The 27601-nt window shown below is 42.3% G+C and overlaps 1 protein-coding gene across 1 annotated transcript in view; it reads left to right on the top strand.

Moving 5' to 3' along the window:
- The window catches only part of LOC139472849 (ATP-dependent RNA helicase DDX54-like), a 30138-nt gene extending 3095 nt beyond the window's left edge, over nt 1–27043 (top strand). Inside the window, exons 3-20 of the mRNA XM_071255321.1 lie at nt 841–911; nt 1661–1846; nt 2419–2468; nt 3608–3649; nt 4350–4445; nt 9345–9528; nt 10659–10790; nt 11846–12056; nt 12803–12937; nt 13305–13396; nt 15166–15301; nt 15828–15901; nt 18468–18653; nt 20047–20198; nt 22385–22489; nt 23771–23875; nt 25020–25144; nt 25719–27043. Of these exons, the coding sequence (XP_071111422.1) occupies nt 841–911; nt 1661–1846; nt 2419–2468; nt 3608–3649; nt 4350–4445; nt 9345–9528; nt 10659–10790; nt 11846–12056; nt 12803–12937; nt 13305–13396; nt 15166–15301; nt 15828–15901; nt 18468–18653; nt 20047–20198; nt 22385–22489; nt 23771–23875; nt 25020–25144; nt 25719–25909 (2273 nt within the window). The 3' untranslated portion in view covers nt 25910–27043. The remainder of the gene's footprint in view (nt 1–840; nt 912–1660; nt 1847–2418; nt 2469–3607; nt 3650–4349; nt 4446–9344; nt 9529–10658; nt 10791–11845; nt 12057–12802; nt 12938–13304; nt 13397–15165; nt 15302–15827; nt 15902–18467; nt 18654–20046; nt 20199–22384; nt 22490–23770; nt 23876–25019; nt 25145–25718) is intronic.
- The last annotated feature ends 558 nt before the right edge of the window (nt 27044–27601 follow it).

The raw sequence follows: 27601 nt of genomic DNA, 5'->3' as shown, positions 1-27601 counted from the left end.
CATTAAGCTGACACGCCGCGATGTAACTGGAATACTGTTAAAAGCGGCGTTAAACCCAACTCACTCGCTCACGTGTCACTACACTGCTAGTAGAATGAAAGCATTCCACACACAAACATGTTAACATGGTTAGCTTTAGATTGTGTAAGGTGTTAATCATAACCGGTAGTTATGAATAATTTAATGTTTTCGCATGTTTGATTTTCCACAAAAGACAAGGTATGATGAGGGTCCTTTTACCCAAAGGATTTTCATTGTAAAAGATATGAGCAGAGCTTGTTTTTGAAAAGCAAGCCTGTGATCCAACCTCATTTTCATAGGAGTCGTAGGTAAACTTATAGTAACACAATCCTTTTGGTCATAGGCTTGACCACAGTTTGATATTCTGTTGATGTTACCTTTTACACATTTTAGCAATATTTGTTTAGTCGTGTCATTTGTCCAAAACTTCCAAGTGTGAGAAGGCAATATGGCTAAATGTCAACCATACTAACAGGTGTCAAATAATTAACATAACAATATATCTGTGTTTTTCAGTGGGCCCAAAAAGGCCCTTGTCCAAATAATTAGGATGAAAATCAAAATGCTTCTTGACAACATAGTGACAAATGAACCATTTAAATACGGCTACTTTATGCTTGTCGTAAAAGGCGACTAACAGGATCGGGTGGTCAGGCTCGCTGACTTGGTTGATGCACGGTCATCGATCCCAATTGCGTGGATCGATGATCATGATATCAATCACTTCGATTATTTACAGACCGCCGTCATATAGCTGGAATATTGCTGAGTGCGGCGTTAAACAACAAACCAACCAATGACATCCCAGCTTTGTTTCAGGGCTGTCCTACCCTGTGTACAAGGGCATCACAAGGAAGGGCTACAAGATCCCGACACCCATACAGAGGAAGGTACGTGTAGTGGCACTTGAGGGCAGAGTGTGGATTATTGCTAATGAGCGACACAGTATCACTTGTCATACTTGTGGATGTCAAGTATGTTTATAAGCACTGGTAGCCATGTGTTCTGTGATGCTGCATTGGAAGATGGGGATATTTGCTTTTATCTATAACCTTCCTCCTATTGCAGATCTTGTGTAAGTGTGAAAAGGTTTCTTTCAAAAGAATTTACCTGCATCAATCTATTTATGAGGCCAGAAGACTCTTCGAAATAATTTGGGTGTCCCAAGGCATGAATATAATGCTCCCATACTGGCCAGGTTCCAAGATCTTTGCTGATGTCATATCATTGCACAGGTGCCGAAGCCTATTGTAGAGGAGCAGTTTATTGTTAAGATGTAAGATTAAACATTTTGAAGAAAATAAACCATTGATACTCCGAACTTTGAGTGTATTTTTCTGTGCAGGATGGAAATGTCAGTCCCATGTAACATGCCACTTTGATTTGTTTGTAATGATTCAACTGCAGCTCCAGGACTCAAAATGAATATTATTTGTATCCATTCTCAGTTAGTATGTGTAAAACCATGTTTCCAAGTACCGGTATGTGGAATAAATTTCTGTATGGCTAAAGTAATCTTATTTGAGGGCCATTCATAACCTAATGGTTTGGCATGATGTAACGATTATCAGTAAAACTAGGAGAATTGAGTACGTAGTGTATTTGTGTATAACTATAAGGATAACACTCCTCTCAACAGACAGTGCCTCTCATCATGGATGGTAAGGACGTGGTTGCCATGGCCAGGACAGGAAGTGGTAAGACTGCAGCATTCCTGATTCCAATGTTTGAGAAGCTGAAAGCCCATTCCTCTAAGGGAGCCAGGGCCATGATAATGTCCCCCACCAGGGAACTGGCGCTACAGACGCTCAAGTTCACAAAGGAGGTGAGACTGTGCTGTGTTTAACCATGCTGTGCCTTCTGTCATTCACACACTATCATGCACATTGGATCCAGTCATCAGAAGCACTGTATACATTGGTTGCAATTGTGAATGATGTAGGATCACCAGTTCTGATTTTGATGCTTGTTTCAGTGGCAGGCAAAACTTGGACAAAGGGCATCATTACTGATTTCTATTTTGACCAAAATCTAATGATTATTTAGGTTCTATTTTCTGAGATTCATAAGGGGGAACAGGTGGCCCAGGTGGCCCAGTTGTCTAAGGTGATGTGTTTCGCTGTGCAGAGTTGTGTCCCTTGGGCATGCCAGAAACCTATGATTATGGGTTCGAATCCCGGTTCGCCCCGATTATGTTTCCATTTTTGTCAGCACCATACCCGTGCACATGGGTTTCACCGAAGTGGTAAACGTCCGAGACCTGCATCACTTCTGGCTTCCCTCCCACATTAAGCTGACATGCCTTGTTATAACTGGAATACTGTTAAAGGCGGCGTTAAACCCAACTCACTAACTTAGATTCACTTAAGTATTCTGTACCTATCACTTTTGTTCCAGCTGGGAAAGTTCACTGGTCTGAAGGCTGCAGTTATCCTCGGTGGAGACAGGTTAGAAATAGATGCTTTTGTTTTGTTTGTTTTGTGGTCTAGTGGATAGAGCATCTGCCCGGAGAGCGGAAGGTTGTGGGTTCAATCCCCGGACGTGTCATACCAAAAGACATTAAATGATGGCACTTGTTGTTACCCTGCATGGTGCTCGGCATTAAGGAGCTAAAACAAGGACTGGTCGGCTCAGAGTCAGTATACTGTGTCTGAGTGGGGTATTCATCTTAAAATTGCGGCATGGTATCACAGTGGGCTAGCAGTATAAACTTGGCATTGGTCCGGACTAGTACAAGCAGCCACACACATACGTGCATGTATGTCGCTATATAAGTGCTATGATCTTAAACGCGACATTAAGCCCCGTTTCACCTCGCCTGTCCTTGTTTTGTGTAAACATTTTTTGAAAACATGAGTATTTTTATCTTATTGATCATGTTGAATGTATTTAACCCTCCTTACTGGAAAGACCGCCTCCGTGGTCTAGTGGTAGAGCGTCTGCCCGGAGAGCGGAAGGTCCGGGGTTCGAACCCCGACAGCGTCATACCAAAAGATGTTAAAAGATGGTACTTCTTGTTACCCTGCCTGGCTTAGGGGCTAAGACAAGGATTGGTCGGCTCGGAGTCAGTATACTGTGTCTGAGTGGGGTATTCATGTTAAACTGCGGCATGGTATCTCAGTGAGCTAGCACTATAAATCGGCATCAGTCTGGACTAGTACAAGCAGCCACACGTACATGCACGTCGCAATATAAGTGCAATAATCTTGGACGCGACGTTAAACCCCATTTCACCTCACCTCCTTACTGGAAAAAAGGTTATCAGTACAAAGACTGAGTCTGGTAACATAAGTGGCATGTTTCTGACTACATCTTATCTGATCAAAGTCCATACGTTAGACTACAATTTACTGAAATATGATTATGCTGAAACACTTGTCCAGGGTGCCGTTGTACAAAGCAATCTAAGCGTAGCGCTAAGGTAATCGTAACACCCATACCTTAACATAGGCTTATTACAGTTGTAGGTTGTTTTGTACGATGACACCCTGGATAGTAGATTTATGAAGTTTGGGCACGGACTGAGTTAGAACCAATAGCATGTGGTAGTTGACATGAGGTGTGCACTATGTCATTGCTTTTACAGAATGGAGAACCAATTTGCTGCCTTACATGAAAATCCAGATATGTAAGTAGCCACAGACGTTTGCACTGATGATCTCCTTGTCTTCAAGCATAGTTACTTGCTTCCTAGATATTTTGTATGTTAGAAATAGATACAGTATATAATTTCATTATTCATAACCTTTTTTGTAGATGCATGCAGGAATGCTTCTTAGGACTAGTCCTTTTGTATAATGATCAGGGTATCCTAAGGGTAGGGGAGGTGGGTTAGTCCAGTGTTTAAAGCATTTCTCGTCACGCCAAAGACCTGGGTTTTATTCCCCACATGGGTACAACGTGTGAAGCCCATTTCTGGTGTTCCCAGCCGTGATATTGCTGAAATATAGCTAAAGGTGTTGTAAAACCACACACTCACTCACTCACTCACTCACACAAACTCACTCACTCTCACACACACACACTCTCTCTCTCTCTCTCACTCACTCACTCACACACACACACTCTCACTCACTCACACAAACTCACTCACTCTCTCTCTCACACACACACTCTCACTAACTCACTCACACACACACACACACACTCTCACTCACTCACTCACTCACAAGGGCTAGTATAATTTCAGGCTTTTTATGGTGTGTCGCTATATGCTCTCACTTTTCCAGCAAGTAAATTCAGTTGCACCCCTGTGCTCCTTTACTTTACCTATTAGTTAATCAGTTCAGATTACATCATGGAACCTGTGTGGAACTTGATTGTTTCAGCATCATAGCAACGCCCGGACGTTTCCTCCATGTCATCGTAGAGATGGACATGAAGCTCAAGTCTGTGGAGTATATTGTGTTTGACGAGGCTGACAGGTAGGTTTCTTGGCCTGGTTACCTTAGGAGGAAACATTCTATGTAACTGTATGAGAATTCCCAGGAAGAAAAGATTCTCCATCTCGACTATGCTTGGATAAACCAACGTAAGTTGTGCAGCCACGATTGCTATGGAGTGTTAATACTGGTAGTATATTGATGCTTAATGAATTGTTGTTTAACTGAAGGGCTACATTCTTTGTTTGTGGGACTGTTGGACTAAAAAAAATAATAGTCTTTGTTCTCAGGCACTGCCCACATCATCATAAAGTTCATTGCACATTTCGTTTTTGTTTCCATTTTCAATTTTTTTGTGCATTGTGTTATTAGGATTTATATAGTTTTTGAAAATGGCAATAAAAACAAAACATATGGCAGACTTTATGATGATGCGGGTGGTTCCTGAGAACCAAGACTTTCATTTTTTTAGCTTAAAAGACATTTCACATTGGTGAAAATAGCAAATTCCTTGAAATGATGAGTTGGTGGTTTGATTGCAGGAGATGAAGTTGCAGTGTTTAAAGTTACGAGGTATATTATCTGAGATTTGATACCTCTTGGTTTTCTATATGTCACCATGGTCACCATAGCTCATGCTAAGATCACATCGATGGTACTTGGTTATTGTAACATGTGATTGACTCTTGCACATTCAGAAAGAGATCGGGGGCGTCCAAGTCCTCTAAGCCGCTGCAGCAATTCGTTGTGCAGAGCTGTGTCCCTTGGGAATGCTAGAAACCTATGTTTCAATCCCGGTTCCCCGCGATAATGTTTCCAAATTTATCAGCACCATACCCATGCTTGTGGGTTTCACTAAAGTGGTAAACTTCTAACTTTGGGCTTTCCTCCCACATCAAGCTGACTTGCTTTGATATAACTGGAATTCTGTTCAAAGCGGTGTTAAACCCAATTCACTCACTCAAAACGAGATCAAGATTTTGACCATCATTTGTGTGACCCTCCTGCAGTAAACTGCCTATTGGCAACAGGAAGTGGATAGCAGAGTAATCTGCCATGTAACATGAACTGTCTCATGTATTGTTAAGTAGGGATGACACTGGTACTGGAGTGGCGATGGGTGCCTTTTGATTTAAGTGTTTACTTGTCACACAAAAGATCCAGGTTTGATTCCCCACATGTGTCAAGCCCATTTCTGGTGTCCCCTGCTATGCTGTTGCTAGAGTATTGCTAAAAGCAGTGTAAAACCATACTGACTCACTCGAGTATGATTTAAGTATAGACTATCTATCACTAGCCACACAAAAGATCCAGGTTTGATTCCCCACATGTGTTAAACCCATTTTTGGTGTCCCCTGCTATGCTGTTGCTGTAGAATTGCTAAAAGCAGTGTAAAACCATACTGACTCACTCAAGTATGATTTAAGTATAGACTATCTATCACTAGCCACACAAAAGATCCAGGTTTGATTCCCCACGTGTTAAACCCATTTTTGGTGTCCCCTGCTATGCTGTTGCTGTAGAATTGCTAAAAGCAGTGTAAAACCATACTGACTCACTCAAGTATGATTTAAGTATAGACTATCTATCACTAGCCACACAAAAGATCCAGGTTTGATTCCCCACGTGTTAAACCCATTTTTGGTGTCCCCTGCTATGCTGTTGCTGTAGAATTGCTAAAAGCAGTGTAAAACCATACTGACTCACTCAAGTATGATTTAAGTATAGACTATCTATCACTAGCCACACAAAAGATCCAGGTTTGATTCCCCACGTGTTAAACCCATTTTTGGTGTCCCCTGCTATGCTGTTGCTGTAGAATTGCTAAAAGCAGTGTAAAACCATACTGACTCACTCAAGTATGATTTAAGTATAGACTATCTATCACTAGCCACACAAAAGATCCAGGTTTGATTCCCCACATGTGTTAAACCCATTTCTGGTGTCCCCTGCTATGCTGTTGCTGGAGTATTGCTAAAAGCAGTGTAAAACCATACTGACTCACTCAAGTATGATTTAAGTATAGACTATCTATCACTAGCCACACAAAAGATCCAGGTTTGATTCCCCGCATGTGTTAAACCCATTTTTGGTGTCCCCTGTCATGCTGTTGCTAGAGTATTGCAAAAAGCAGTGTAAAACCATACTGACTCACTCAAGTATGATTTAAGTAAAGACATTAGCAAACTAGTAGTCATATGCCCTTCCTAATGCTATTCTCTGAGTACAGTGTCCACATGTCCACAAGCCATGCTGACATATTGTTGTGTGGTTGCAGGCTGTTTGAGATGGGCTGACATATTGTTGTGTGGTTGCAGGCTGTTTGAGATGGGCTGACATATTGTTGTGTGGTTGCAGGCTGTTTGAGATGGGCTGACATATTGTTGTGTGGTTGCAGGCTGTTTGAGATGGGCTGACATTTTGTTGCGTGTTGCAGGCTGTTTGAGATGGGCTGACATTTTGTTGTGTGGTTGCAGGTTGTTTGAGATGGGCTGACATATTGTTGCGTGCTTGCAGGCTGTTGGAGAGATGGGCCGACATTTTGTTGCGTGCTTGCAGGCTGTTTGAGATGGGCTGACATTTTGTTGCGTGTTGCAGGCTGTTTGAGATGGGCTGACATTTTGTTGCGTGTTGCAGGCTGTTTGAGATGGGCTGACATTTTGTTGTGTGGTTGCAGGCTGTTTGAGATGGGCTGACATTTTGTTGCGTGTTGCAGGTTGTTTGAGATGGGCTGACATTTTGTTGCGTGCTTGAAGGCTGTTTGAGATGGGCTGACATTTTGTTGTGTGGTTGCAGGCTGTTTGAGATGGGCTGACATATTGTTGCGTGTTGCAGGCTGTTTGAGATGGGCTGACATATTGTTGTGTGGTTGCAGGCTGTTTGAGATGGGCTGACATTTTGTTGCGTGTTGCAGGCTGTTTGAGATGGGCTGACATATTGTTGTGTGGTTGCAGGCTGTTTGAGATGGGCTGACATATTGTTGTGTGGTTGCAGGCTGTTTGAGATGGGCTGACATTTTGTTGCGTGTTGCAGGCTGTTTGAGATGGGCTGACATTTTGTTGTGTGGTTGCAGGTTGTTTGAGATGGGCTGACATATTGTTGCGTGCTTGCAGGCTGTTGGAGAGATGGGCCGACATTTTGTTGCGTGCTTGCAGGCTGTTTGAGATGGGCTGACATTTTGTTGCGTGCTTGCAGGCTGTTTGAGATGGGCTGACATTTTTTTGTGTGCTTGCAGGCTGTTTGAGATGGGCTGACATATTGTTGCGTGCTTGCAGGCTGTTTGAGATGGGCTGACATTTTGTTGCGTGTTGCAGGCTGTTTGAGATGGGCTGACATTTTGTTGCGTGTTGCAGGCTGTTTGAGATGGGCTGACATTTTGTTGTGTGGTTGCAGGCTGTTTGAGATGGGCTGACATTTTGTTGCGTGTTGCAGGTTGTTTGAGATGGGCTGACATTTTGTTGCATGCTTGCAGGCTGTTTGAGATGGGCTGACATATTGTTGTGTGCTTGCAGGCTGTTTGAGATGGGCTGACATATTGTTGTGTGGTTGCAGGCTGTTTGAGATGGGCCGACATTTTGTTGCATGCTTGCAGGCTGTTTGAGATGGGCTGACATTTTGTTGTGTGCTTGCAGGCTGTTTGAGATGGGCTGACATTTTGTTGCGTGTTGCAGGCTGTTTGAGATGGGCTGACATTTTGTTGTGTGGTTGCAGGCTGTTTGAGATGGGCTGACATATTGTTGTGTGGTTGCAGGCTGTTTGAGATGGGCTGACATTTTGTTGCATGCTTGCAGGCTGTTTGAGATGGGCCGACATTTTGTTGCGTGGTTGCAGGCTGTTTGAGATGGGCTGACATATTGTTGTGTGCTTGCAGGCTGTTTGAGATGTGCTGACATTTTGTTGTGTGCTTGCAGGCTGTTTGAGATGGGCCGACATTTTGTTGCGTGGTTGCAGGCTGTTTGAGATGGGCCGACATTTTGTTGCGTGGTTGCAGGCTGTTTGAGATGTGCTGACATTTTGTTGTGTGGTTGCAGGTTGTTTGAGATGGGCTGACATATTGTTGTGTGGTTGCAGGCTGTTTGAGATGGGCCGACATTTTGTTGCGTGGTTGCAGGCTGTTTGAGATGGGCTGACATCTTGTTGTGTGGTTGCAGGCTGTTTGAGATGGGCTGACATTTTGTTGTGTGGTTGCAGGTTGTTTGATATGGGCCGACATTTTGTTGTGTGCTTGCAGGCTGTTTGAGATGGGCCGACATTTTGTTGCGTGGTTGCAGGCTGTTTGAGATGGGCTGACATCTTGTTGTGTGGTTGCAGGCTGTTTGAGATGGGCTGACATTTTGTTGTGTGGTTGCAGGTTGTTTGATATGGGCCGACATTTTGTTGGCCGACATTTTGTTGTGTGCTTGCAGGCTGTTTGAGATGGGCCGACATTTTGTTGCGTGGTTGCAGGTTGTTTGATATGGGCCGACATTTTGTTGCGTGCTTGCAGGCTGTTTGAGATGGGCTGACATTTTGTTGCGTGGTTGCAGGCTGTTTGAGATCGGCCGACATTTTGTTGTGTGGTTGCAGGCTGTTTGAGATGGGCTGACATTTTGTTGGCCGACATTTTGTTGCGTGCTTGCAGGCTGTTTGAGATGGGCCAACATTTTGTTGCGTGCTTGCAGGTTGTTTGAGATGGGCCGACATTTTGTTGTGTGGTTGCAGGCTGTTTGAGATGGGCTGACATTTTGTTGCGTGGTTGCAGGCTGTTTGAGCTGGGCCGACATTTTGTTGTATGGTTGCAGGCTGTTTGAGATGGGCCGACATTTTGTTGTGTGGTTGCAGGCTGTTTGAGATGGGCTGACATTTTGTTGTGTGGTTGCAGGCTGTTTGAGATGGGCTGACATTTTGTTGTGTGGTTGCAGGCTGTTTGAGATGGGCTGACATTTTGTTGTGTGCTTGCAGGCTGTTTGAGATGGGCTTCCAGGAGCAGCTCCATGAGATCATCAACCGACTGCCCGAGTCACGTCAAACTCTGCTGTTCTCAGCCACGCTGCCAAAACTCCTGGTGGAGTTTGCTAAAGCAGGGCTGACTGACCCCACTCTCATCAGACTCGATGTTGACAGCAAGCTCAGTGAAAACCTCAAGGTAGGGTGCATGATCCGTGTTGTGCGAATCCATCTTTTCCTCCACTGTTGGATAATGGTCCATATGCTTCACTGGCATTGGAATCCCATTGCTCACTGGTCCCCAGTGACTGATGCTAAGATCTTTTGGTAACAATTTGTGACCTGGTGATTGTGTGTCATACCCTGATGGCCTGGATGTACTTAAGACATATGTGGTGTACTGGTGATGTATGTGTATTTTTAGTCAAATAATGAGGCCATGCATAACTTGAGCTTGACTATGTGCCTGACGTCTGTGTAAAAAATATTTCACCCACCACCCCACCCCCCAATTTGTCTGCCACATTTGGAATCACAGATAAATTCCCATTAAAACATGTCACTGTCTGTCCCTGTTGTCTGAGTGGAGTGTTGTCCAATCTCATAAATCTGCATTTTTGCTCCGATATGGAGACTCTCTACATGGAGATCTGAGGATACTTTCATGCAAGGTCTGTGCAGGGGAACTTTCTAGTCAGCCAATCAACATCAAGGCTCCTAAATTCTTCGTTACAAATGAGAGAAGCATTCAGACCAGCATGTCTGATTTCTGCATCTCGAAAATGAGTGAGTGAGTCTGGTTTTACGCCGCTTTTAGCATGATTCCAGCAATAGCAGTGCGAGGGACACCAGAAATGGGCTTCATACATTGTACCTATGTGGGGAATCGAACCCAGGTCTTAAGTGTGACGAACAACGCTTTAACGACTAGGTTACCCCAACGCCCTGACTCGAAAATGAAGTGAGCTGGCTTGTTCAGGATGTAGGTGTCCTCATATATTCACTAAGACGGGTATCATTTCACAGAGACCCGTGAAGATTCCGGGGTAGAATAGGTCTTCAGCAACCCATGCTTGTCGTAAGAGGCAAGGGGATCGGGTTGTCAGGCTTGCTGACTTGGTTGAAGCATGTCATCGATCCAAATTGTGTGGATCGATGCTCATGATATCAATCACTGAATTGTCTGGTCCAGACTTGATTATTTACAGACCGCTGTCATATAGCTGGAATAATGCTGAGTGTGGCGTTAAACAACAACAAAAAACACACACAGTAGAAGGTCTGATTTTAATGAGAATGATAGTTTGTTGTGTGTCTGCCTGCCTCCAGCTCTCCTTCCTGGCCTGTCGAGCTGTAGACAAGCTGCCTCTCCTCATCTACCTGCTGCAGTCTGTTGTCAAGGCCAAGCAGCAGACGGTTGTGTTTGCTGCCACCAAACATCATGTGGAATATCTAAACATGGTAAGAACAGGTCCCCAGTACCCCATGCTTGTCTCAACTGGGTATTCCGGGGCAGAATAGGTCCCGAGTACCCCATGCTTGTCTCAACTGGGTATTCCGGGGCAGAATAGGTCCCCAGTACCCCATGCTTGTCTCACCTGGGTATTCCGGGGAAGAATAGGTCCCGAGTCCCCCATGCTTGTCTCACCTGGTTATTTCGGGGCGGAACAGGTCCCCAGTACCCCATGCTTGTCTCACCTGGGTATTTCGGGGCGGAACAGGTCCCCAGTACCCCATGCTTGTCTCAACTGGGTATTCCGGGGCAGAATAGGTCCCCAATACCCCATGCTTGTCTCACCTGGGTATTCCGGGGAAGAATAGGTCCCCAGTACCCCATGCTTGTCTCAACTGGGTATTCCGGGGCAGAATAGGTCCCGAGTACCCCATGCTTGTCTCAACTGGGTATTCCGGGGCAGAATAGGTCCCCAGTACCCCATGCTTGTCTCACCTGGGTATTCCGGGGAAGAATAGGTCCCGAGTCCCCCATGCTTGTCTCACCTGGTTATTTCGGGGCGGAACAGGTCCCCAGTACCCCATGCTTGTCTCACCTGGGTATTTCGGGGCGGAACAGGTCCCCAGTACCCCATGCTTGTCTCAACTGGGTATTCCGGGGCAGAATAGGTCCCCAATACCCCATGCTTGTCTCACCTGGGTATTCCGGGGAAGAATAGGTCCCCAGTACCCCATGCTTGTCTCACCTGGGTATTCCGGGGCGGAATAGGTCCCCAGTACCCCATGCTTGTCTCACTAGAATACTAGTGTATTCTGGGACGGGATAGGTCTTCTGGGGCAGTTTGAGTCATGCTTGAATAGAATCAAGATTGGATGGTAACAATGTGATAACTGACTGCATGTCATCTTCCCATGACCAGGATTGATTGTTACTCAAGCTTTTAACCACTGGTTTTCCTGTGTCAGACTTTATTTTTTTAAGGTTTGCTTTGATATCTCTAAACATGTGGAGTATTTTGCTTATTGTGCATATATGAACATTAACTCACTCGTCCCTCCGGCAGGTCCTGTCCAAGGCCGGGATCCCTTCCTGCTACATCTACAGCTCCCTGGACCAGACGTACCGCAAGATCAGCGTGGCCAAGTTCCAGCACAAGAAGGTCAATGTGATGATAGTAACGGATCTGGCAGCCAGGGGCATTGACATCCCAATGCTGGACAATGTCATCAATTTCAACTTCCCAGCCAAGTCCAAGCTTTTTGTACATAGAGTTGGTAGGTTGGGTCTTTGTCATCTGCAGTTTCCATGGCAACCCATTAAATTAATTTTAGATATCCTTCCTCACATATTGTTCTCATATTGTTCCATTTCACAAAGTCAAGTAACGCTACGACTGCTGTAAGTCTATGTTAGACTGTCGGAGTTACTATCATGACTATGGTAGCATCGCAACAATCCCTTTGTGAAACGGGACCCAGGTCCTAAGGATACATAGCCTGGTGAAAGGTGTGTTTACAGTTCACACTCAAAGCAATATGTGAGGCATTTGACGGGAAGAAAATTCAAACTATCGGCAAAGCCTGTACACATCACTAATATGTCTGATACACCTCACCTTTTTGTTGGAATATTGGCGTCATGTTTCACCAATATGTCAATGAATCACAAGTTTACACCTGACAATATGACACACCACAAACTTGCTCATGTAACAAATGATGTTTTCATACACTGTCAGTTTAAGAAGGATAATATGTGCAAATTTTGCAAAAACTTAGCTGGATAACTTCCAAAGCTAGATTAACCATGCTGCCTTTCATGAAAATATAAAGCTAAATCGGATTGGATAATACATTAATCATCCTAAAGTAATCAGCTGACAGCCACAACCTTTTATTAACTTGGCTCCAATTAACATGGAGAGTTTCACACAGAACCAACCGATACACAGTGTCAAGTATCACAATATGTGAGGTAGGAGCGATGTGACCGTGTACATCCAAGTGTTTGGTTGTTTCAGGTCGTGTTGCTAGAGCGGGACGTAGTGGCACTGCCTATAGCCTGATAGCCCCGGAGGAGGTGCCCTACCTGTATGACCTTCATGTGTTTCTGGGGAGGGCTGTCAGGACTGTGCCCACAGGCAAGAAAATCACAGGTACGACGCTTTACATCCAGGTGTAGTCTGGGATTGGACCAACTCCATAGTTGGAATGATTGAGTTAATAGCTTACGTGTGTAAGTCTGGACATTTATATCTTATTATATTTCTGAGTCAGAATGTGCTGAGGACATTGTACAGATGGAATTGACTATATTACTGATGACAGCCATCTTGCAGTTGGTGACAGAAAGCTGTCACTGTGAATGAAAATAAGCTTGGGAGCAAGTCGGTGGAACATCTCAGAGTTATTCCATTGTAATTTATAGTTGCATTTGTTATAGAAGATCTTTCCTGTTCTGTTTTATAACCTGGCGATGTTTGTTGTTAAGTAGTTACAAACCGTGCCTGGTTGTGTGTTCAGATGATGGCTGGTGGTTCGGTGAGGTGCCGCAGCGCGTGATAGACGGTGAGGCCGAGATGGTGAGGCAGCTACATGACGAGTCTGTGGACCTGGTGAGTTGTGCAGAACACGCTGTGTAGGAATACTAGAACCTTGCATCACTGTTCACTGTCCTTCCTGACTATGGCAAGTATCAATAAATGAAATCTTTTGACACTTTTTGAGGGAGTTTATTTATTTATATACCGGTACATTTTTTAACATACTTGTGTTAGAGACTATTTTTGTGTGTTGCTAATACGTTACTATTTTGTGTCACTTTTTCCTGTTACTATTACATGTCACATATATAAGATACTTTGGTAATTTGAAAGTAATGCAAAGCCACAGTCTGGAGATGCATCCACTTGTGAAGTGTGTATTGCTGCATTATCCTGAAGCAGTACGCCACCTGAATGATTTTCCCTGAAAGGGTGTCTCAATGACATACTTCTGTGGCATAGCATTGCCCAATCATCGTGTGACCCTGACTCACTTAGTGATACATGATTATCCACTTACTGGACAGTAAGTGGATAATCATGTATGTGGATAATCATGACAAACTAGCTGACTCTTGACCAAAATGCAAATGTCCGATTTGCAAAAAAATAATTCGGGATCCCTGGTGTTAATGTAAGTTGTCAACTCATCCTGAGGGGATATGGTGTGATGTACCCTGTGTGAGAGCCTATGTACCTCTAGGGGATATGGTGTGATGTACCCTGTGTGTGAGCCTATGTACCTCGAGGGGATATGGTGTGATGTACCCTGTGTGAGAGCCTATGTACCCCAAGGGGATATGGTGTGATGTACCCTATGTGAGAGCCTATGTACCCCAAGGGGATATGGTGTGATGTACCCTGTGTGAGAGCCTATGTACCCCAAGGGGATATGGTGTGATGTACCCTGTGTGTGAGCCTATGTACCTCGAGGGGATATGGTGTGATGTACCCTATGTAAGAGCCTATGTACCCCAAGGGGATATGGTGTGATGTACCCTGTGTGTGAGCCTATGTACCTCGAGGGGATATGGTGTGATGTACCTTGTGTGTGAGCCTATGTACCCCGAGCCATCGGGTGTGATGTACCCTGTGTGTGAGCCTATGTACCCCGAGCCATCGGGTGTGATGTACCCTGTGTGTGAGCCTATGTACCCCGAGCCATCGGGTGTGATGTACCCTGTGTGTGAGCCTATGTACCCCGAGCCATCGGGTGTGATGTACCCTGTGTGTGAGCCTATGTACCCCGAGCCATCGGGTGTGATGTACCCTGGGTGTGAGCCTATGTACCTCGAGGGGATATGGTGTGATGTACCCTGTGTGTGAGCCTATGTACCCCGAGCTATCAGGTACATCACACCATATGCCCCGAGGGATCGCTTGACAATGAATTATCTCACGATATTCATTCATACAGACCTGGAATACATGTCTGAAGTTTCACTGAGTAAAAATATTTGATTCAGTCATTTTGACAGTAGCAGGTGACACAAACCGAATTACTTCCCTTTTACCCATTGCATTCAGATAAACATCAACTCATTTTAGCTCAACAATACTTATGCAAGATAAGCAAGTTACCTAACGTGTCTTCCAACTGATTTCTCAGCGGGCTACATGGAAAATAATTGCCTGCTCCTTAACCAATCAGAGTGAGTGAGTGAGTGAGTATGGTTTTACGCCGCTTTTAGCAATATTCCAGCAATATCACAGCCGCGGACACCAGAAATAGGCGTGACGAGTGAACGCTTTAACCACTAGGCTACGCAACCGCCCCTAACCAATCAGAAGCTGGTATTATAATGTAAGGGGAGATAAAGTAGATAATCCTTCCTCTTCAGCAAAACTTGAAGCGTGTAAGTGAGAACGCCTACAAACACTACGTGAAGTCTCGACCGCTGCCAGCCCAAGAGTCTGTGAAGCGAGTCAAGGACGTGGACAAGTCGGGGGTAAAGCTGGGCCCTCATCCCTATTTTGGTGAGTATGTGCTCCCTCTGTTGACGTTAATGTGCTCTTATATCCAATGTTGCTGGCATAGTTGCAGAGACGGTTTTACACAGTCATGGCAACAGCTTTTCCACATTGTGCAGGACACATGCTAAGTTTGTCATTTTGTAGCAGTGACAGCACTAGCACTGCTTAAACTGAATACCGTCAAAACCACTGAACAGAAAAGAAATGTTTGTACTAAAAAAATAAATTGATAGAAACAATCTGTTTCAGGTTATTTCTGAAAGCAAAGAAAATAATGTGAAATGTCTTCTTTTTTGTCCTACCTGCTGGTATCAACCAGGATTTTTCACAGAAATAAAAACATTTAATAAGAAATTTTCTCAAAAAGGAAATAAGAAAACGTCATACCTTATTAAGTGTGCTAATAACTGCTTGAAGGTGTGTGTGAGATGTGTATTTTCTTAACTTTGACTAAGTTCAACACTAGGCAGGGCATGAGAAAAGAAGATGTAGGTTGTGTTAATATTGGGGTACTCTTCTCCTCCCACAGCCAATGTCAAGACAGGAGACGAGTCGGAGAGGCTGAACCTGTTGGATGCTCTCCGTAGCTACAAGTCAAACACAGTCAGTATTTACCTGGTCATCAATGTCGGTCTCCTCCTTCAGTGGGGGGGGGATCAATTCTTGTTGCACCCTGAGGGGACCCAGAGTATAATCCATGGACATCAATGTCGGTCTCCTCCTTCAGTGGGGCATCAATTCTTGTTGCACCCTGAGGGGACCCAGAGTATAATCCATGGACATCAATGTCGGTCTCCTCCTTCAGTGGGGCATCAATTCTTGTTGCACCCTGAGGGGACCCAGAGTATAATCCATGGACATCAATGTCGGTCTCCTCCTTCAGTGGGGCATCAATTCCTGTTGCACCCTGAGGGGACCCAGAGTATAATCCATGGACATCAATGTCGGTCTCCTCCTTCAGTGGGGGATCAATTCCTGTTGCACCCTGAGGGGACCTAGAGTATAATCCATGGACATCAATGTCGGTCTCCTCCTTCAATGGGGGATCAATTCCTGTTGCACCCTGAGGGGACCCAGGGAAGAATGTCTCCCCAGTACCCCATTGCTAGTTGTAAGAGGCGACAAGATTGGGAAGCCTTTGAGATTTCCGTGTTAGAACTGGCCCCCAGTAACCTGTGCTGGTCAAAAGAGGTGACTTGATGGAGCAGGTGGTCAGGGTCGTCACTTGGTTGATTGTGTACGCTGATGGCGTGGATCATTATTCATAATGTCAATCACTTGATCTTCCGATCCAGACTCAGTTATTTACAGGCCACCAGCATATAGCAGAAACTATGCTGAGTGCAGTGTTAAATAACAAACAGACACTGTCACACCCACCCAGCAGTACAACCACAGGGCTCTTGTGATGAAGGACTGACAGATTTCTACATTTTCTTTGGGCTCCAACTTGTCCATTTATTGTGTGACCTTTTCCAGTGTTAAGAAAGCTCTGAAGGTGTAACATTAGGACAAGATTGATAGCTTGCAAAGTACAAAGATGGGTAACTTGCGCCCATCAATGTCAACATACTCAATAAAACTTTATAGAGACGCAGACGTCTTCTTCATACACTAGGGCTGCAACGGTTCAGTTCGGTGCACCGAGAACCGGTACTTGTCATCTCGATTCGATCTTCGATCCACAATGTCTAGATTTCGATTCAGTTCATTCCAATTTTTGTAATAAATTTAAAATTAACAAAAATAACCTACCTCGTTGGCCAAAAAAATTAAAAGACTTGCGTTCATATCGACGAAGAATCTAATGTTTGGGCTCAAGTATGGCTAGTGAGAGGGTCTTTTCAACAGCCGGGGATGTTGTGACTGCTCAGAGGGCTTCCCTCAGTAGTGACAATGTGGACATGCGTGTGTTTTTATCCAAAAACATGATCATCCCTGATGACCTGATTGACCTCACAGTCTGAGGTGATGAGTTTGTCCTGTTGGTGCACAGTGTTGCACTGTTCAATAAAAAAGTTAAAGTAAATACACGTTTTGTTACTTATTTATGCATATTATACATGAATCATTGTACATTATTAGACTAATGAATCGAATCAAAAATAATCGAATCGAATGGAAATAATCGAGCATCGAACCGAATCGAAGTATTGGTGAACCGTTGCAGCCCTATCATACACATTACTTAAGCAAAACATTTCCAATGATAGATGTACAATATAATGAAATCCTGCTTGTCTGGACCTTTCAAACCTGAGCCTTCAGAACAAGTACTGTTGTAAAGGGCTGCAAATATAAGGTGATCATAACTCCCATGCTTTAACATTAACTTATGATAGTCGTAGCTAAGATCACTTAGTGGAAAGGGGCCCTGGACATTACTCCATGTACATCAGTTGGTTTGGAATTTTGAAAATGCAGACATATCATCGAAAACAGTAAATCTAGATTATGACATAACATTGGTTTCACACACTTGTTTTGAGCTTGGTACAATACGTATTGTATACGTGATATAAGCTGACAAACTTGCCAACAGATTTCAGTTGTAACAGCAATTATGTCATGATTGGCCCGGTCGTCTGAAGCACCACATTGTGCCAAACAGAGTTGGGTCCACTGAGCGTGCACAAGCTTATTCCTTAGTAATGGTTTATAAGTTTTTCAGACACCATTTTTGTCACCTCGCTAATAAAACAGGGGGTTTGGGGGGGCTTGCCCCCTTCTCAACAGTTTGAATTCGATGCTTTGGTAAGTAAAAGAAATGTTTAATTTGCAAAGTAGATACAAAATACAATGTGTTTGCTAAAATGTGGCACGGCGGATGTCACTGATGAGGTTGTTGCAAGCCATGATGGAACTTCTATTTTTGAGTACCGGGGTACTTTGATGTTGATGTCCAATTTCTGACAGTTATGCATTGCTTTGATATTCAATTTCAAGGTTTAATCACATTAAACCATACAAGTGCAAGCAGGGTCATTTTTTCTGCTTATTTTTAGCTCTCTCACCCAATTTTTCAAATAGCAAATAGCAGCTTTATTAGCATCAATCAAATATAGCGGATTGGTGTCCGGTATAATGCATGTTCCACATTTAGCGGACACACTATGATATCACTGAAATAGTCACCTAACATTCACTGCAAGAGCAATTCAATTTACAGACAGTATTTGAGGTGAATTCCACCAACAAGAATCCATCATTTGATGTGATGAAGAACAAGCGGACATGGCATGAGAGGGTGATCTGCAGCAGCCGACTGAGGGAGGCCAACAAGCGGGACGCGGACGCGGAGGAGGAGGAGGAGGAGCGGGAGGGGCAGGAGGCAGCCAATCAGGAGGACGTTCAGGTGAGTGTTATAGTGCAGGGCAGTTGCAGTGTACTGGATTCCTAGGACTCCTGCAGTATCAGAGGCACGGGTGGCTCAGTGGTCTATGGTGTGACTATTCACTTTACAGAGTTGCGTATCTTGACCATGACAGGATCCACTGATTGTTGGTTTGAATCCTAGATCTGCCTTGATATGTTCCAGTGATCTATTGCTAAATGAATTCCATCGTAGTCACTTCAGATTTCCTGCTGACATTGATATGATTGATGTACTGTTCAAAGTGGCATTTAGACTCTCACTCATTCACTCACTCACTCACTCTCAGAGGCACTACTATCCAGTTGTTTGAAAGCAGCTGTGGAACTCTTACCTTTTGTTGTAGTGTTTTCTTGCATTGTGGACTCGTTGCTTTATGGCTGAAATAATGCTGATGTGATGTTAAATTTTTATCCCCACGGCATATAATGCGGGGGGATATAGCGATCAGCCAGTCTGTCTGTCCGACCGTCTGTCCGTCCGTAATCATTTCCTTTTCCAGGGCAGAATTCCAAAACCAATCAGTGTATTTGATTGAAACTTGGCAAATCTATCAGGCACATACTGAAGTGGTGCCTTTTGATATTTTGGGATTTTTCTATTTTTTATTTTTATTTTTTTTTGGAAATAAGTTGGACATAGACTCAATTGGGGATGGGGTTCGTTTCCGGGGCAGAATTCTAAAACCATTCAGTGTATTTGATCGAAACTTGGCAAAGCTACCAGTCACATACTGAAGTAGTGCCTTCAATATATTGGGATTTTCCTAATTTATATTTTTTTTAAATTTTATGGAATGAAGTTGGACATAGACTCAATTGGGGATGGGGTTTGTTTCCGGGGCAGAATTCGAAAACCATTGAGTGTATTTGATCGAAACTTGGCAAAGCTATCAGGCACAAACTGAAGTGGTGCCTTTTGATATTATTTTTTTTACGAATTTTTATTTTTTACAATTTTTATGGAAAGAAGGTGGACCTAGACTCCATCATGTCCATTGGAGAACGGGTTCGTTTCCGGGCCAGAATTGGAAAACCATTCAGTGGGTAAACATTGTATGCTTCTTAAAGAACATTCAACTGTTGACTCATTACATAGAGAATTGCACATTTACTAGTGGTTACTTTACAGACAGCTGCCGGGGGGATATGTCATCTTTCTGATGACTCTTGTTACTCACTCACTCTTGCATTCTGGTAGCTTATACATGTATTGTTCAAATTTCTTAATAATATTTTAGTTTGAATTCTTACTTTTGGCTTGTCATGAGATCCAACTCTTTCATAAACATAGTTCAACTTGATGTCAAAGTTTACTGTATGTAGCTCCTTCGCAGTCAGCTGTTGATGTAGAAATGTCATTCCTCTGTCTTCAGAAAGTGTTCAGCACTGTGATAGCACCCAGTAAACATCACTCCGGCAGGGAGACATCCCAGAGGAGGAAAGGGAAGAAACGGAAACACGTAGACATCAAAGATGAAGAGAACTATCTCCACTACCGCCCTGCTGACTACCAGAGTGAGAAAGGGTCAGTCACAACTACAGTTGGATTAGCTACTAGTGGCTTTAAAAAATAAAATGTTTTAATACGTAACCGTATGAAGGGGAATGAATTTTGCTGGAAAGGTCTGTTGTCATTGAGATATACAGACTGTACATGAAGACAGTGTTATCATATACATTTAATGGACAGTGTTATCATATACATTTAATGGATAATGTTATGATATACATGTAATGGATAGTGTTATCATATACATGCAATGGATAGTGTTATCATATACATTTAATGGACACTGTTATCATATACATGTAATGGATTGTGGTATCATTTACATGTAATGGATAATGTTATCATATACATGTAATGGATAGTGTTATCATATACATGCAATGGATAGTGTTATCATATACATTTAATGGACAGTGTTATCATATACATGCAATGGATAGTGTTATCATTTACATGCAATGGATAGTGTTAACATTTACATGCAATGGATAGTGTTGTCATATACATGTAATGGATAGTGTTATCATATACATTTAATGGATAGTGTTATCATTTACATGCAATGGATAGTGTTGTCATATACATTTAATGGACAGTGTTATCATATACATTTAATGGACAGTGTTATCATATACATGTAATGGATAGTGTTATCATTTACACGTAATATATAATGTTATCATATACATGCAATGGATGGTGTTATATACATGCAATGGATGGTGTTATCATATACATGCAATGGATAGTGTTATCATATACATGTAATGGATAGTGTTGTATACATGCAATGGATGGTGTTATCATATACATGCAATGGATAGTGTTATCATATACATGTAATGGATAGTGTTGTATACATGCAATGGATGGTGTTATCATCATATACATGCAATGGATAGTGTTATCATATACATTTAATGGACAGTGTTATCATATACATGCAATGGATAGTGTTATCATATACATTTAATGGACAGTGTTATCATATACATGTAATGGATAGTGTTATCATTTACATGCAATGGATAGTGTTGTCATATACATTTAATGGACAGTGTTATCATATACATGTAATGGACAGTGTTATCATATACATGTAATGGATAGTGTTATCATTTACACGTAATATATAATGTTATCATATACATGCAATGGATGGTGTTATATACATGCAATGGATGGTGTTATCATATACCTGCAATGGATAGTGTTATCATATACATGTAATGGATTGTGTTGTATACATGCAATGGATGGTGTTATCATCATATACATGCAATGGATAGTGTTATCATAAACATGTAATGGATAGTGTTATCATATACATGCAATGAATAGTGTTATCATATGCATGTAATGGATAGTGTTCTAAACTAAGCCAATCCTGTAAGCTTGATATCATGACCTGATGAATATGCAAATATGGTCACCAAACAAGAACTACTTTTAGTCTCCATACATCCATTAAATGTCTCCCTGCTTGATAAAGTATTGACTAACATTCCCAAGAACTTTAGGTAGAGGTTTTCAGATGTGTGGTTGATAATGTAGATTAACATGGCTCATATGATAAATGGAACAGTTCACTCAAACATATCAAACACTATTCATCCACTACTTCATTTAGCGACATTAATAATTGAAACAATGATATTATATGATATATAGGTGATGTGTGTTTCTGAAGTTCAGGCTCAAAAAAATAAAAGTATTATTTCTCAATTGTTTTTGAAAATATAGTGCGGGCAGTGTCTTTTTTGGGGGGTGGGGGGTCGTTCAAACTATGTAACCAATAAACAGTTGTGTAATCAATAAACAGTTGTGTACAATCAACCTGGGAAAGGTTGTATCCCTTGATGAGTAAAATACTGGAATACAGTATTTGAACCAAGGCTCTCTTTTCTTTTTTTCAAACCTTATAGATGAAATATTAACATAAAGAAATATCGCCAAAGACACACATAATACAATTTGTATTCCTAATATATGATATTTATGATACCAAATCACATTCGGGTAATATTTTCATTCATTAATGAACTTGACAGTGTTTAGATCCTGTAAAGTTACGTCTGATCCCATATGGAAAGGCCATTGAAATTATTGAATGAGATTCCACGAGTCAGTCTCTAGAACCTTTCTCAAGTCTCGTGTACACATTCCCTGCAACTGGTGATATTACGGAGTGTTTCTTTCAGCCTGAGTGTCAGCAGTACATTTGAGCAACAGGCCTCCAGTGCTGTTCTGGATCTCACCGGCGACGACGACACCGGGATCAAGAAGAAAAACAATCAGCTCAAATGGTGAGTTGTCTCCCTTCAGTTAACAGATCACTTTACATCACAAAGACTTTTGTAGTGAAACACTGAATGAACCAAAGTTCACTCTTGTCCCACACCATGCTTAGTAATGTTGGTGGATATAACAGACTAATTCTACATCCATACCCTAATGAATCTTTACATTTTGTGTCTCACCTCGCCACTAAAATATCCTGGGGTATGGGTGGCCCAGTCATCTAAGGTGCCACGATTCGCTGTGCATAGTTGCGTCCCTTGGGCACGCCAGAAACCTATGATTGTAGGTTCGAATCCCGGTTCGCCCCTATTATGTTTCTAGGTTTGTCAGCACCATACCCGTGCTCGTGAAACCACATACCCGTGCTCGTGGGTTTCACCGAAGTTGTAAACGTCTGAGACCTGCATCACTTTGAGCTCACCTCCCACATTATGCTGACACGCCGTGATATGACTGGAATACTGTTAAAAGCGGTGTCACACCCAACTCACTCACTCACTCACTAAAAGATCCCACTTCTTTTCATCTTATTGGCCCTAAGTACCTACAGTTGAAACTGGCTACCTGTCCCTGTCTCCCTTTACTTGATAAAATATACCATACATAGTCCTACCATCTGAAAGACATCCTTTAATAGTGGATCTTGTTTTAAAAGACACAAACATGAAATGAAGTGCCTGCCACCTCACGTTTTTGACAAATTTGGATGAAAATCTAATAATTATTGTATTGTAGCCTAATGATCCAAAAAATTTGTTTATCCAACGTTTATTAGGTTCATTACATAAAACGGCAATTTATTCTTGGTAACTGTGAAAGTTTACTTAGGGGACCAGTTCAAAAGTTTGATGTCAGATATAAATCTTTCATTCTTTAAGTTTAGATGTAGGCAGGTAAGGGTCCTTCAAGTTTTCCTGCGGACAAAATCAACTTGCCTGATTTCTCAGTGTTTTATGAAATAACTAAACTAAGCAAAAACTCACGAACCTATTTTTACCATGATATTGTTATCACTGTCAGGGCAAGTTGAGAGAAAAAGCACTTACTCTTCCTGCAAGCTCTTAGCACCACTGGTAATGTTAACAGTATCGCAACAGTATTTGCCAGGCATTGTTGTTATATTTATTTGGTCATTCCACAACGTTGAACTGTTTAACTGGTCTCTAAACCCATCTAATTCACTGGTTTGGCATATATGTGTGCATCCCTTGTTTTACTTCAAACATCCAGCTGAAATCTTTGAGATTTATGTCCATGAAGCTGTATTAATGACTTTTTGTCAAAAGGGACAGAAAGAAGAAGAAGTTTATCCGGGAAGAACAGGACCCAAAGAAGAAGAAGATAAAGACGGAGAGCGGCACCTGGATCTCGGCCTCCTACAAGTCTAATGCATATCCTTTGCTTTCCTACCCTGGCTCCCTGTGGTATTCTGGGTGTGAGTTGCTCCACACTCAACCATGCTAATGACGAGGTGACCTATTGAATCAGGAAGTCAGGCATGGTGACTGGGAGTTATCTCCTCCTGATGATGTGGGACATTGTTCATATCAATCAATGGTTTGTCTGGTCAAGATTTCACTATCCACCTTCATAAAGCTGGAATATTGCTGAGTGCGGCATTGACCATCAAACAAATCCTACTCTAGCAACACAAGCTATTAAACATGTTAAATATATACTTGGCCATTCCACTTCATATATGTTACAGTCAATAGAAAATGACTGAAATCTTTACTTATGCAATTTACAAAAATGCCAGGGGTGGTCGGGTAGCCTGGTGGTTAAAGCGTTCGCTCATCACGCCGAAGAACCGGGTTCGATTCCCGATACGGGTACAATGTGTGAAGCCCAATCCTGGTGTCCCCCGCCGTAATATTGCTGGAATATTGCTAAAAGAGGCATAAAATCAAACTCACACACTCACTACGAAATGCCAAAATATTTTACAATTATTTTGCTGTCAGATTGACTAAAAGTTATTGAGAAGTTAAAAAGGTCCTCAAAACATCACAGTAGACTTATTATGCTAGGATTAGAAGCCAAAAATGTTTTAAAATATACATTGACCTTCATTTTCTTTTCATCCTATCATTTTCTGTCATTTGGTGATTAAATAGAGCTTAAAAATGTTTGGAATTGTATGATTAACAGAAAAGTAATTGTAAAAGATTTTTGGCGTTTTGTCAATTGTGTAAGTGATAATTTCAGTTGTTTTATACACTGACTGATTTTACACATTGACTGTAAGATATATACACTCACAGATCCCAGTGGGGATTGCAGGCTAGGATCTAAGCAAGCTACACTTGTAGGAGGAGACTAAATGGATAAGCTCAGCGATGTGGCTGATATCTTGTCATCTTACTGTGCCATTGTGGATCGTTGCTTACAGTGTCAATCACTGGTTTGTCTGGTCCAGACTTGATCAGTTGCAGGGTTCAGTCACAAAACTGAAATATTTCTGAATGCTACATTCAACAACAAACACATCGATGAACAGTTTTTCCATTCCGTTATTTTTCTTAATGTTTTCACTTACCGTGACTGGCGAGACCGACACAAGATTGACTCCAACCCAGGCGACAGTGATGATGAAGGTCAAAAGTCAAGGTCATTTGGACCAGGTCGGCTGGTGGTAATGGGCTCCAAGGGACGACTATGTGAGTTCATGGCATACAACACACAAGCTACAGGCGCACCACTCTCTTTTCTTAGTGCTAGTTTGGGTTGCCTAACACTTTGGGTACCCATTATCTTTCTCACAGGTAGAGCATGCCACAGACATTGTTTGATATGAAAAAAGAATAAGTGTGTGTTAAGAAAATGTTCAGATTTTACTGATTTCTGGGTTTCAGATTTCTAGGTCTGATAGATTCCCGGTATCTTGTTCTTGACATACACATATCTGGTGTCCCCGCCATGATATTGCTGGAATATTGCTTAAAGCGGCATAAAACCATACTCATTCTTGTCATACTCACTGACTAATGAGGTTCTGGTGGTTACTAAGTGTCACCAATCTGATCGATTGATTGTCATGACCCGACAACGTTGATTGCGGCACATGCTATCAATGACTGTCAGCCTGGCCCATACTCTATAATTTCCAGGTCACTGTAACAGCCGAAATATGCTAAATCTTGTGTTAAACATATACATGTACTATGTTCTTCCTTTTCGTTATCTGCATTGTGTGGGTGGTGTGTTGACTCAACATCACTGCTGTTATTGCAGGGCACACTAAGGGATCAGAAGAAGCTTCAGGACCGAAGAAGAAGAAACAGTTTAAGGAACTAAAGTCAATGGATCAAATAGTCAAGAATAGAAAACAAAAAAGTAAAATCCAGAATTTCCAGAAACACAGAAGGGAAGAGAAGAGTAAGAGGAGAACATTTAAAAATCAGAAGATGAAAAAACAAAAATAGAGTTCGAGAGTTGTTAAAACTTCAAGACGTTCAGTCAGTCCTTGAGTTCAGTCATCATGTTTACACTGTAAGTAATATGTGGTATACATCAAGCATACTCACAGTTTGGTTGTGGGTCAGTCAGTAACATGAAGTGTCCTTGAATGACAGATTGAATGGAGCTTCAGAAGTATGAAAACCTGTTGCGATTGAGTACTTTTAACAACCCTAATAACTGTAGATTTGTTAGATAAGAAGAGGAGTTTGGCTAAAACTGAAGAGTAACCTCAAGTATTGGTGACTAGGTTCAAGCTGGAGGGCTCTCATCAGACTGTTCGACGAGTCTCAAATGTCCATGAGGTACATGAGGCTGGTTGGAGAGGTCTGAATCACATTACGGTTTTGTAAAATTAAGGAAGAAGATAATCTTCAACGTCATAAACTTGTTTTGTTTGTTGGTTTAGTTTTGACTTACCATTAAACATATACCGTCAAACACAGTTCTGTCGAACTTTGATGTGTCAAACTTGTAGTTGCCTTGAAGTAAATATTTGGTCCCTGCGTATTCTTTCTTAAGCCGTATTTTGAATTTGTGGAGACAGAAAAATTGAGGCTGCCGTACGGCCTTTGAAGTGATGCAGCCGCACGGCAAACGCAAGGCCATCTTATGCCCGACCTATGGTTGCCGTGGAACCGCTCTATGGCATGGCTAAGGCGTGCCTAATTGCTACGGCGAACGTAGAAATTAAAAAAAGTTATAAATCCGCGCTATATTCCCACGGCGACCCCTACGGCCTGTAAAAGATAGGAATACTCCCTAGGGCGACCCTGAGGCCACCGCAGACCCTCTTCGGCCGCCGCAAGTAATCCCTCGATTTTGGGGGCTTCAACCGCCGTATCCTAGCCGTAGAGCAAATGTGACATGTGAGGCATTATTCATCATTTTCAGTTGTGTCAAACCTCGGATAACTTGAAGTATTTATGTAGGTCCCTTCAACATCGACACAACGGTGTTTGACTGTGTACCTGTTCATCCTACAATATAGGTTAACTGTTGCGATGATTCACCCATACAGATGTTGCAGTGTACAAATTGAGAACTGAATCTCTTTCAGGTTACTGCAAGTTATGTCTGTGTGTGTGTTTGTGCATTTGTGAATAAAATATTCCATCCACAACTGTCCACATTTTTTGTCCCAGTTTGTATACAGTGCCTTTCTCACTATATCCCACATATGGAGGTTGGTGGTTGTAGCATATTGTGTTTTATTACCTCCGAGGGGTTCATGAAAATATATGTGGCTAGGGTCATATCACGTCAAGAGACAACCATGTATTGTTTCCGTTATCCAAGCAGCATTGTTGACATCATTCGAATCTTATTGTGACGTGAGGTTGAAATGACATCACACTAGAAACACAGCTGAAGATAATTGACGTCATTCAACAAATTGTGGTTCCACTGCTGTTGCGACTTGCAGTCCTTATAGGTAAACACTAAAATTTGTTTTATGTGGACATCTTCTTTGGTAATAAATAGAGCATCATAATCATGTTCATATCATGCTAAGTTTACCACGTGCCTAAATTCCAGTATTAAGACACTCGTGTCATAAACATAGTATGACATGAACACTCAGATAATATCCTCCATTTATTTCCAACACCATGTCCTGGTACCTCCTGACCTTGATGGAGTGCAGTGGAACAGTA

Source organism: Haliotis cracherodii, unplaced genomic scaffold (assembly GCF_022045235.1).
Source record: "Haliotis cracherodii isolate W230 unplaced genomic scaffold, xgHalCrac1.p SCAF_1, whole genome shotgun sequence".
Classification (NCBI taxonomy): domain Eukaryota; kingdom Metazoa; phylum Mollusca; class Gastropoda; order Lepetellida; family Haliotidae; genus Haliotis; species Haliotis cracherodii.
Note: the sequence above shows the minus strand (reverse complement) of the source record. Positions and strands in the feature narration are given on the sequence as shown.